The 12,887-nt window shown below is 46.1% G+C and overlaps 1 protein-coding gene across 3 annotated transcripts in view; it reads right to left on the bottom strand.

Moving 5' to 3' along the window:
* Nucleotides 1–12,887, bottom strand: part of LOC126517808 (receptor-type tyrosine-protein phosphatase kappa-like) — a 472,380-nt gene that overhangs the window by 161,842 nt on the left and 297,651 nt on the right. For 2 of the 3 annotated variants that reach the window (XM_055064334.2, XM_072285643.1), the window contains one exon: nt 2,901–3,014. The exons of the other annotated variant lie outside the window; for it this stretch is intronic. In XM_055064334.2, coding sequence (XP_054920309.1) covers nt 2,901–3,014 — 114 coding nt within the window. The remainder of the gene's footprint in view (nt 1–2,900; nt 3,015–12,887) is intronic. 3 annotated transcript variants of the gene reach the window in all.

Genomic DNA, 12,887 nt, shown 5'->3' with positions numbered 1-12,887 from the left:
GGAAGCACACCACTCCGCAACAGAAATAACATCTTCCTGTAATAATTCACAATCCTGCACTTATTTTATTTCATAGTAAAGTTTAATATCATCAGCGTATAAAAAGAGACGCGAATAGCGCCAACATTTTTCAAGGTTATCAACAAAGATATTGAAAAATAATGGGCCTAAGATCGACCCTTGCGGAACACCCGAAGTTTATTCACGAGGTAAAGAGTACTTAGCATCAACGCGAACATATTTTAACCGAGTTGACAGGTAGTCTTTAATAATCGTGCACAGGCTAGTAACCCTAGAGAATTCTAGCACTTTATCAAGAAGAATAGAAAAGACGAAGTATGAATTCCTGTGCTCGAACACAACGGGTCTCTTGTTCATGAGAGTCTAGATAAGGCAGAATGTTTCAGCTCCTTCTTCAGCTCTGTTTTTTCTGCGCACGCAACTAATACTGATTCAATGTTTCACTACGAGCTTATCGGAGGGGAATCTATCAATGACATCGTCTTCGACAGGAAAGGCTACAACTACAACTTCAGCATTGAAGTACTACTAGTGCCAGCAGTCCCGGTGACTTGCCGAACTTTCTGTTTTCTGCTTGTGCGGGCCCGTTGTCTAAATACCTTTATGTGCACTTTGCAAAGTCCTTGAAATGAGGAATGATGCCTGCAGACTGGAAAATTGCCAACGTTGTTCCTATTCCGAAGTCAGGACCTCGAAAATCTGTCTTTAATTATCGACTGATGTCCCTGACTAGTGTACTTTGCAAGATTTTCGAGCATGTACTTTTTAGCAACATCACCACTCACTTAAATTTGTTTTCCTTATTGACCCCTCAGCAAAACGCATTTCGAAGTGGTTTTTCTTGTATTACTTAGCTTACAGAATTAACGCACGACCTAGCATCCACTCTTGACAAATGGGATTGTGTAAATTGCATCTTTTTAGATTTCAGGAAGGCTTTGACCTATAGTCGGGTACAACTTTAGAAATAATGAAAAATAAAGACACTGACAACAATGACAGTGTTGTCAGCATACTGGAAGAATGAAACAGGCACATTGTTAGCAAGATCATTAACGTATAGATTGAATAACAAATGACTCAATATAGAACCTTGCGGGACTCCGGAAGTAATTGCCGTGAAATCGCTATGGAATCTTGAAATCGACACATATTGGCGCCTATCTTGTAAAAAGTTAGTAAGTAAATGTAAAAACTAACCTCGAAATCCCACTGTAGAAAGTTTATCAAGCAGAAGAACGTGGCAGATGCTATCGAAGGCCTTGCTAACGTCAAGAAAAAGAGAGCATACGACTTCATTCTTATCAAAAGCTGAATTTAGTATGTCAGAGAATTCTTCAAGAAGATCTGTTGTTCCTTTTCCTGGTATGAAGCCATACTGACAAGGTGATAGAACATTGTGCGTATTCAAAAAATTCTCATGGTAAGTAATAGATGCTTTTCAAAAATTTGGCCAATGTATGGCAGAATAGAGATAGGTCTGTAATTACTCATCATGTTTCTGGAGCCACCCTTATACAAAGGTATAACTTTAGCAGTTTTCATTGAAGTCGGTATTATACCCCTGGAAATGATACACCTTTAATCGCTTCAAAATTTCTGCACAATTCAGAAACAGTGAGGCCGTCATGACCAGGAGATTTGCTACGTTTAAGACTCAAAAGTATATACCTTAAATCATTTTCGCTAATGTCAGGAAGGAAAGCAGATTCCATCACACTGGGAGGCATAGGACAGTCGTTGGGCGGGGTACGAGATGCACCAGAGACCAGAGAAAATAGTTTGTTAAAGTCATGCTCAATGCTCTGTCCATCTTTATGGAAATGATATATGAAATATGTATCATTATAAATAGCAGCGCTCACGCCTTTCAGGTTATTTATCAATGACCATGTTTTGCTGTTAAAACGTGCGTCGTTAAACTGAGACCTAAAGTGGTTGCGCTTGGCCAGACGGATCATGGCATTAACTCGGTTTCGTTCATGTTTAAACTGCAGTCGTAGTTCAGAACAGGTTGGAGCACGTCTCGACCGAGACCAGAGCAGATCTTTCTCTTTAATGGCTTCCAGCATTACGGGTGACATTCACTTGTTGTCTAAATTTCGTTGCTTAACGATCACCATGCGTGAAGATTCAGCTTTGTGTGAACGAAAAACCTCGACGAAACTGTCATATAAGTCTGCAGGGGACACATTGTAAATAAAAGAATTCCAATCATACTTTGCTATTCTTTCATCAAAATAATACTAATAATAAATTATTAAATAATAATAATAATAATAATAATAATAATAATAAATAAATAAAGATGCATTGTTTCACGTCATTGGGTATGCTGGAATCGTTTTTGAACCGCACATGGCCTTACGCGCAGAAGGCATTGCCATATTTGCAGAGGAGGAAATGTATGTACAACCATACAACCTTGACCGGTAAGAGGAGCGGGCACCGACTGTGGGGTTGTCTGTGCCGTACAAACGAAGACGAAATTACGATACCCGCTGTCTATATATATTCAGGCGCACCTAAGTGTGGTATTGAGAAGTTCATGACCACGCACTTTGCATTGGTTAGCCGCGATGCCACTACCCTTGTGTCACCATTGGAGACTTCAATGTTGGCATTTCAAAACCAAAAAAGAAATGGGTAACTGAGTTTGTGCAAGAAGAATTTGGTTTGAAGTGATACACCAATCGAAGTAACTCAAGTAACAATGGTCGCGCATATATTATACTTTGGCCAAGATTCTATCTAAGGTTGTAACCGGGCCAACCCGCATATATCACAGTAATCACAAGGCTATCATCGCTACCATTACCAAATGGTGAAAATAAATACATGACCCCTTGTCTAATACTGTGTGATGTTCTACAGCTTACCTCGTGATCCATCTTCACAGAGTGGAATGGCTCCTAATATTTTCTTTCTTTCTGCGTCGGTTTTGCTTTCCGAAAGTGATAATGATATAAAGGCAGTGCCATTCGTTCTTGTCTCTGTGGATATAAATAAGAATAGTCTATATCCGCGCCGTGCTTGCTCTGCCTTAGCCAGTTTGTGGTGATGGGCTGCTAAGCACGAGGTCGCGGAATCAAATCCCGGCCACGGCGGCCGCATTACGATGGAGGCGGAATGCGAACATACCCGTGTACTTAGATTTAGGTGCAAGTTAAGGAGTCCCAGGTGGTCGAAATTATTGCGGAGTATCCCACTACGGTATGCCTCATAATGAGATTGCGATCTTGACACATAATAGCTACATAATTTTAATGTCTCTATCTTATTTCCATCCGAGAGTAGGTGCAAGTAAGGAAATGATAGCTTCTTACACACACCTATACACACAAACAGGTATTCACCATTCTCTCTCTCTCAAGCATACAGAAGCACAGATAACAGGCACGTTTGCCTCCATGCACGTTTACACGCGCCAACACATGTACACACGTAGAAAAATGCGCGCGCGCCCGCACGCATGTATAATGAAATGCACGCATACACAAATGCGCGTATGCTCGAAGTCGCATAAATGGGCTCGTGCGCACGCAGATTCGAATACGGAGGCACAAGCACGGGCGAACACAAAAACTCAAGTACACGCGCATGCGCACTGAAGACGTGCACATGCATATACACTCCTTCTCTCTCCCTGCTGCCTCTTAAGACGCTACTGCGTGGAGAGTGAATCACACTTGCTCTGCAATTGCAGTGCCAACGCCAGATCTAATAATTTGCCTTATGGTTTAAATTTCGTGTTTCTTGAAGTCAATAGGGCTATGTATTTTATCTACACGGCTACAAGAGTGTAGTTAGTGTATGAAGTCGCCATCTTTTACTTGTAGAATAGTTTAGCCCCGCCTACCTACAAGAAGCTATTTTTATAGTTGTAGTGTAGCCTAAAAACTACACATTCTACACTGCGCTTTCGATGAATGCAAGCAGCGGACGTCAAATAATATTAGTGATATAGCGACGATAGTAAATACTCGCTGCAAAAACGGTAGCGAAGTGCTTCCGTGACAATGTGTCACAGAGGGAGGTGCCCAAATCTTCCAAGAAGGTAAAATTATCTTACTCATGGGTGGTGCAGGCTGTCTCAGACTGCGCGCCAACTTCGTGCCCTGCGCATTCTCCATGTATTTAGCTGCAGTTTGTCTAGATTCCTAGAAGAAATAAAAATCCTACACTGGAGGTTAGTTTCAGGGTAGCGTGATGCGGGTAATGCTACGATCATCCGCGTCGTCGTGAGTCCGCGATACCAGCGTGTGGGACGGTGATTTCTGCTCCTGCAAGGGGCAATGGCAAGCGGCTACGAGTAAAGCTCGATGCGACGCTTCCTGGGGTCTTGTCGCCGCAAACACAGAAATATGCAGCCCGCAAGTGCGAAATCAAGTGCTTTTCGTCTGCTGATGCAGAAGACGACGCGCAGTCTCCTGTGATTGGCTACAGCCCAGCGAGCCAACTGCAGCGCATGACGTCATAACCCCTGCCCAGCACTACACTCGTCTACACGAGCTTGCGCGAAAGAAAGGTTAAAAAAATAACCCTAATATACCCTCTGCAGGGAAGGTGGAAACCAATTTGCTCCTGCGGTGAAATGTGACTTTACCGCCGATCCCTGACCGAAACACTGCTTTAACGCGCCACCGATGTTCCTAAGTGCCATACGCGCATATATTGTTAGAAGGGGTTGCAACGCCGACAGTCGTGTCGTCGCAGTCCCGGGACCGAGGAAAGTTTTCCGGGACGCACAATTTTGATGTCGATGAGCGGCTCCAAATGTACAAGAGCATCAGCGCCCACAACACGTGGTACAAAAGTGTTATGCTGGCTCACATAATTTTCTGCCTGAAAGGAATGCCATGGCTCTGGTTTCGAAACCACACGGAAGAGCAGACGAGCTGGGAGCAATGTAAACAAAAGCTCCACGAGTTGTTCGGGAAACCTGTTGGCCGTCAGCGAGCTGCGCAAAGGGAACTTGGGTCCCGCGTAGAGGCGTCGACCGAATCATGTGACATACATCCCGGAAGTTGTCGTCCTTTGCCGCAAGGTTGGCGAGAGCATGTCAGAAGAAGACAAAGTGAACCACGTACAGAAGGGCATAGCAGAGGATGCTTGTGATCTTTTCATGCACAAGATTTTGTCCACCATAGCCGACGTCATTAATGAATGCCGACGCATCGAAGAAGCAAAAAGTTGTCGCATCGCACACAAGTTTATCCGTCTTCGAAATATAGCTGCTACGTCTTCGTGCGAGGATTTTCGCTCAGCGTATCAGCCATCAACGCCTGAAAGCCTCGTTTGTAACGTTCGCCGGAAGATTGGAGCCACGGCACCGGTTGGCTTCCAGACCTCTTCGAACTATTCTCGACTGACGATTTCCATTGTGCAGTCTGTCATGCCTGACGAGTTGGCGAACCGCGCAATTCAATCTCTCTATTCAGTCAACCGAGCGTACACCTACACACCTACATTTTCCTACGATCTCTTCTTCGCGAAGCCAGTACCCCTGTCGGCCTTTCCGGAACCCAGCGGAATGGCGAACATCCGATGACCGGCCGATATGTATCAAGTGCCGGCGCGTTAGTCACATTTCCCGCCACTGCCGCAATACCTGGACGTCATGCCAATATGAGTCTGCGCTCCAACCTTACCGCCACTTCACCCTCACCACGACGACCCCTGTCTCGCACACCCACTATTTGCCGTTCTGCGTCCCCCATGTAGCTGCACTATAGAGGAAACTGACGGGTGCAGCTTCGAGAGGTGACGCTGCTAGAACGACCGGAATTGCAATTGCTCTTGGCTTTACCGACGGAAAGGAATTTACTTGATGTGACGTAGATAGTGTCCCTGTCACTGCTCTGCTCGTTACAGGCGCGCACATCTATGTGATGAGCGACCAGCTTCCCAGACAACTCACTTACGCCCTCACACCTGCGGCGTCCTGTCTTGTGCGAGTCGCTAGCGGAAGAACACTGGCCACAACAGGAATGTGTGCCGTTCGTGTTGGTGTATCTGGCCGGTAAACATCTGCTTTGTTTACTGTTCTTTAAGAGTGTCCCCATGGCGTTATTCTAGGCCCTTATTTCCTATCCGCTCACTCTGCCTTTATATACTGCTTTGCTGGACCTCTTCCCCTTGATTGATTTGGTCCGGTCCCTCCTGAAGAAGCACATTCGACTCACTCCACAAACGCTCTGCATAAACAGCTCCACCTGTGCCTGATGGTGACTACGTTGTATCTCCTCTTGCGGAAGTCCTCCTTGCTCATCACGTTCATCATCATCATCAGCCTGGTTACGCCCACTGCAGGGCAAAGGCCTCTCCCATACTTCTCCAACAACCCCGGTCATGTACTAATTGTGGCCATGTCGTCCCTGCAAACTTCTTAATCTCATCCGCCCACCTAACTTTCTGCCGCCCCTGCTACGCTTCCTTTCCTTTGGAATCCAGTCCGTAACCCTTAATGACCATCCGTTATCTTCTCTCCTCATTACATGACCTGCCCATGCCCATTTCGTTTTCTTGATTTCAACTAAGATGTCATTCACTCGCGTTTGTTCCCTCACCCAATCTGCTCTTTTCTTATCCCTTAGCGTTACACCCATCATTCTTCTTTCCATAGCTCGTTGCGTCGTCTTCAATTTAAGTTGAATCCTTTTCGTAAGCCTCCAAGTTTCTGCCCCGTAGGTCAGTACTGTTAAGACACAGCTATTATACACTTTTCTCTTGAGGGATAATGGCCAGCTGCTGTTCATGATCTGTGAATGGCTGCCAAACGCACCCCAGCCCATTCTTATTCTTCTGATTATTTTCGTCTCATGATCCAGATCCGCCGTCACTACCTGCCCTAAGTAGATGTATTCCCTTACCACTTCCAGTGCCTCGCTACCTATTGTAAATTGCTGTTGTCTTCCGAGACTGTTAAACATTACTTTAGTTTTCTGCCGATTAATATTTGGACCCACTCTTCTGCTTTGCCTCTCCAGGTCAGTGAGCATGCATTGTAATTGGTCCCATGAGTTACTAAGCGAGGCAATATCATCAACGAATCGCAAGTTACTAAGGTATTCTCCATTAACTTTTATCCCCAATTCTTCCCAATCCAGGTTTATGAATACCTCCTGTAAACACACTGTGAATAGCATGAATAGCTTGTTGGAGAAGTATGGGAGAGGCCTTTGCCCTGCAGTGGGCGTAACCAGGCTGATGATGATGAAGATGATGAATAGCATTCGAGAGATCGTATTTCCCTGCCTGACACCTTTCATTATTGGGATATTGTTGCTTTCTTTATGGAGGACTACGGCGGCTGTAGAGCCGCTATAGATATCTTTCAGTATTTTTACATACGGCTCGTCTACGCCCTGATTCCGTAAAGCCTCCATGAATGCTGAGGTTTCGACTGAATCAACGCTCTATCGTAATCAATGAAAGCTATATATTAGGTTTGGCTATATTCCGCCCATTTCTCTATCACCTGATTGATAGTGTGAATATGGTCTATTGTTGAGTAGCCTTTACGGAATCCTGCCTGGTCCTTTGGTTGACGGAAGTCTAAGGTGTTCCTCAATCCTTTTGCAATTACCTTAGTAAATACTTTGTAGGCAACGGACAGTAAGCTGATCGGTCTATATTTTTTCAAGTCTTTTGCGTCCCCTTTCTTATGGATTAGGATTATATTAGCGTTCTTCCAAGATTCGGGTACGCTCGAGGTCATGACGGATTGCGTATACAGGGTTGCCAGTTTCTCAAGAACAATCTGCACACCATCCTTCAATAAATCTGCTGTTACTTGATCCTCCCGAGCTGACTTCCCCCTTTGCATAGCTCCTAAGGCTTTCTTTACTTTACCTGTGGGATTTCGAATTCCTATAGACTATTCTCTCTTCCGTTATTGTCGTGGGTGCTACTGGTACTGTATAAATCTCTATAGAACTCCTCAGCCACTTGAACTATCTTATCCACATTAGTAATGATGTTGCCGGCTTTGTCTCTTAACACAGACATGTGATTCTTGCCAATTCCTAGTTTCGTCTTATCTGCTTTTAGGCATTCCTCCGTACCTGAGAGCATGTTCAATTCTATCCATATTATATTTCCTTACGTCAGCTGTCTTGCGCTTGTTGATGAACTTCGAAATCTCTCATAGTTCTATTGTAGCTGTAGGGTTAGAGGCTTTCATACATTGGCGTTTCCTGATCAGATTTTTCGTCTCCTGCGATAGCTTACTGGTATCCTGTCTGACGGAGTTACCACCGACTTCTATTGCACACTCCTTAATGATGCCCACAAGACTGTCGTTCATTGCTTCAACACTAAGGTCCTCTTCCTGAGTTAAAGCCGTATACCTGTTCTGTAGCTTGATCTGGAATTCCTCTATTTTCCCTCTTACCGCTAACTCATTGATCGGCTTCTTATGTACCAGTTTCTTCCGTTCCCTCCTCAGGTCTAGGCTAATTCGAGTTCTTACCATCCTATGGTCACTGCAGCGCACCTTGCTGAGCACGTCCACATCTTGTATGATGCCAGGGTTAGCGCAGAGTATGAGGACTATTTCATTTCTAGTCTCGCCGTTCGGGCTCCTCCACGTCCACTTTCGGCTATCCCGCTTGCGGAAGAAGGTATTGATTATCCGCATATTATTCTGTTCCGCAAACTCTACTAACAACTCTCCGCTGCTATTGCTAGTGCCTATGCCATATTCCCCCACTGCCTTGTCTCCAGCCTGCTTCTTGCTATCTTGGCATTGAATCGCCCATCAGTATAGTGTATTTTGTTTTCACTCTACCCTTCGCCGATTCCATGTCTTCATAGAAGCTTTCAACTTCCTGGTCATCATGACTGGATGTAGGGGCGTAGACCTGTGCAGCCTTCATTTTGTACCTCTTATTAAGTTTCACAAGACCTGCCACCCTCTCGTTCATGCTCTACAATTCCTGTATGTTACTAGCTATATTCATGTTAATGAGGTGTCCGACGCCTAGTTCTCGTCTCTCCGCTAAGCCCCGGTAGCACAGGACGTGCCCGCTTTTTAGCACAGTATATGCTTCTTTTGGCCTCCTAACTTCACTGGGCCCTATTATATCTCATTAACTGCGCTCTAATTCCTCCGATAGCACTGCTAGATTCGCCTCACTAGATAACGTTCTAGCGTTAAACGTTGCCAAGTTCATATTCCAATGGCGGCCTGTGCGGAGCCAGGGATTCTTAGCACCTCTGCTGCGTCGCAGGTCTGACCACCGCCGTGGTCAGTTGCTTCGCAGCTGCAGGGGACTGGGGGCCGGGGTATGATTGTTCTGTTCATATAGGAGGTTGCACCAGGGTGACCAATCCTGCTCTGATGAGGGAGTGCGTTGCCAGTTCTGGTCACCGGGATCAGGCCACAATCCAGACCTGTTTATGCAATGTTATCAATACGCGTACTTTTTTTTTATCCGGTGGAAAATTGCGCGGCACCGCAATTCGAACAACGGACCTCTTGCACGCGAGGCGGGTGTCCTACCTCTACGCCACCGCTGCACCGTTGCTCTTCCGCAAACCGTTGTCAGTATCATCATCAAATCTACCAGGCTTCAGCTCGTCAGCTTTGGAATCAGTGACCACGTCCTACCACAAGGCATAGCCTCAGGTACGCTGTCTTCCTCCCAAGTTATGCCTGTTTTGAGACTCGGCTGCTTATATTATGTCGTCTCCCGTTGACTCTTCTTTGCCGGCTGTCCTTCCTCAGCTCACAAACGTTACTGCTGCCAAACTTCGGCCCCAACACGCCAACTACTTATGCCAGCTGCTCTCCGCGTTCAGCGTCATTTTTGATCTGGGTCACCCTTTAGGCCAGACCTCTCACACGACACACTATACTGACATGAATAACGCACACCCTATTCACAGGTGACCATACCGTCGGTCCTTGCACGCACAACAAGTCATTCAAAAGGAGGTCGAGAAGATTCTTTCTCGATGAATCGTTGAACCATCATCCAGTCCTTGGGCGTCCCCTGTCGTTCTAGTTAAAAAGGACGCCAGCTGGTGCTTCTGTGTGGATTACCGGCACCTCAATAAGGTCACCAATAAATACGTTTATTCTCTGCCACGCGTTGATGACGCCCTCGACTGACTCTATGGTGGGAAGTACTTTTCTTCCATCGACCTTGGTTCCGGTTACTGGCAGACTGCGTCGACGACATGGACCGAGAGAAAACCGCCTTTATAAGATCCGATGGCCTATACAAGTTCAAATTTATACCATTCGGTTTATGTAATGCACCATCTACTTTTGAATGCATGATGGACATACTCCTTTATAACCTTAAGTGGCCCATCTGTATTTGTTACTTAGATGAGACCGTTGTTCTTGCTCCTACATTTGTCACGCACCCGGAGTGCCTCTCGCTCCTTCTTTCTACTTTCCCCAAATGCTGGCCTTCAACTTAATTCGTCTAAATGTTACTTCGGACGCCGCTAAATTACTATCTTTGGTCATCTTGCTCATTCATCTGGTGTGCGCCCCGACCCGGGAAAAGCTCGTGCCGTACAGAAGGTTCCAGTGTTAACATGTGCTAAAGATTTCCAGAGCTTCGTGGGCCTGTTCTCGTATTACCGCCGCTTCAAGCACAATTTTAAGGAGGTAACCAGCCCTCTGCTCTTCTGAAGGCAGACGCTTCATTTTCTTGAGGACCTGAAAAAGCAACTGCCTTCACGAAGCTTCTCTGTCTCCTTACATCTCCATTCCTTCTTACGTACTTCGACGAGACTGATCCAAGAGAAGTCCGCACTGATGCCAAGGGTCATGGAATCAGTGCTATTTTCTGCCAACGTCTACGACGCCACGACCGCGTCATGCCTACGCCAGCCATGTGCTTTCTCCAGCTGAGTGGAATTATTTCAATACTGAACGTGAGTGCCTTGCACTTCTTTAGGCAATGGCGAAATCTCGCTCTTACCTATGTGCTCGGCCCTTTACATTCACCACAGACCATCATGCGCTCTGTTGGCTTTCGTCCCTTAGAGACCCTACCGATCGCCTAGGTCACTGGGCCTAGGCCCAGTGACCTAGAAATACTTGTTCACAGTTCCTAACAGGTCCGACCATTTATACCAAGATGCCGACTGCTTGTACCATCACCCAGACGATGTTCCTGCGACCTATGATTCTGCTCTGTATTTTCGCTATCTGCTTAGTTGACCTCGCTACCGAACGGTGCCGAGATCCAAGCACGTGGTATCATAAAGAAGGTCCACACCTAGGTCATGTGATCCTTCTCTTCGCATGTGCCTACTCAAGGACGGCACTTTATATCGGTGTAGCATCTACCCCAGTGAATCTGAGATGGTGCTGGTCATTCGCCAGCATGTTCTCACCATTATTCTATTCAAGCTGCACGATCTACCAACTTTTGGTCACCTCGCGGAATAAGTACGTGCGACCGTGTCCGGCGACGATTCTTTCGGTCTGGTCTGTACCGACCTGTCCGCCGTTACGTCGCTTCTTGTGAGTTGCGTCAATGCCAGAAGAATGCCGTCAATGCCTGTGTTCCTTGCTGCTTTACTCACCTCTTGGCGTTCCTACGGAACCCTTCTATCGCGTTGGTGTGGACCTCTTGGCACCTTTTCACACATCTGACTTACGCAATAAGTGTATTGTCGTCGCAACAGATTATACAACTTCGTTCGCGTTCACCAGAGCCCTTCCAACAGACGTAGCCTACTTCCTGTTGCACAACGTCACTGTTCACCACGGCGATCCTCATCAACTTCTTACCAACACGGGTCGCTCCTTCCTCTTTACAGTTTTGGGCGACTTCCCCCGTTTTTATTGTACCAAGCCCAAGTTAACTAATGCATGCAATTCGCAGACGAACGGTCTTACGGAGCGGCTTAATGGAACAATAACAGACATGCTCTTAATGTATGTTTCTGATGGCCATCGTGACTGGGATACTGCTCTCCCTTTTGTCATATTCGCGTACAATTCATCACACCACGACACTGCACGTTACTCGTCATTTTATTTGTTGTGCGGCCGAGATCCAGTATTGCTTTTTAATACAATACTGCCTATCGCTCAAGAGTCCGTGTCTCAGTATACAAGCGATGTCATTGCTCGAGCGCAAGAAATGCACCAAGTTGCTCACCGTCGCCTTTGCGCTTCTCAGAACAAGCGGACAAGCATTTACGACAGTAGTCACCTGGACGCCGATTATATTGCCGGGGATCTTGTCCCTCTGTGATCTCCCACCCGCCATTTCGGCCTCTGGGAAAAGCTGATGTCCCCCTACTGGGGCCCTGTCAGGTAACCAGCGTAACCTACGAGATGCATCCAGTCGCGCCTACTACTCGCTCCATCCAGACTTCCCATCATGTCGTTCAGGTCAGCCACCTCAAATGCTACCAGTCCTCTTCTGCCTAAAAGGCAGCGGGACGGCGCTTCCACACCAAGTGGAAATAAGTTGAGCAGCTCTGCACAAAGCTGAGGAAAATGAGCAAGATCTTAGGTCTGAAGAAGTGAACGCTTCAATGACTAGCTTGCTGTAGGCTTGGTTTTGTCAATTACTGTATATTACTGCCCATTCTGTAAATTAAAAAAAAACATTATTTGGAAAATCTGGAAAATTTCAACCACCTCAGTTTCTTTAACGTACACCTAAATTTAAGTACACGTGTGTCTTCGCATTTCGCCCCCATCGAACTGCGGCCGCCATAATGTATATGCACTACCCATCTTGCTTCTTCTCTCAGCAAAAATATTATTCTAAACGTAGCTTAACGGGAATATTTAGCTCCTACATGAGAAATCAGCAATCCTTTCTTCTTACAACCACTGCTCTGCAATTCATGACTTATGCTGAACTTAAAAGAAACAATTA

Source organism: Dermacentor andersoni, chromosome 11, assembly GCF_023375885.2.
Source record: "Dermacentor andersoni chromosome 11, qqDerAnde1_hic_scaffold, whole genome shotgun sequence".
Taxonomy (NCBI): Eukaryota; Metazoa; Arthropoda; class Arachnida; order Ixodida; family Ixodidae; genus Dermacentor; species Dermacentor andersoni.
This window is presented reverse-complemented; position numbering and strand designations above follow the sequence as displayed.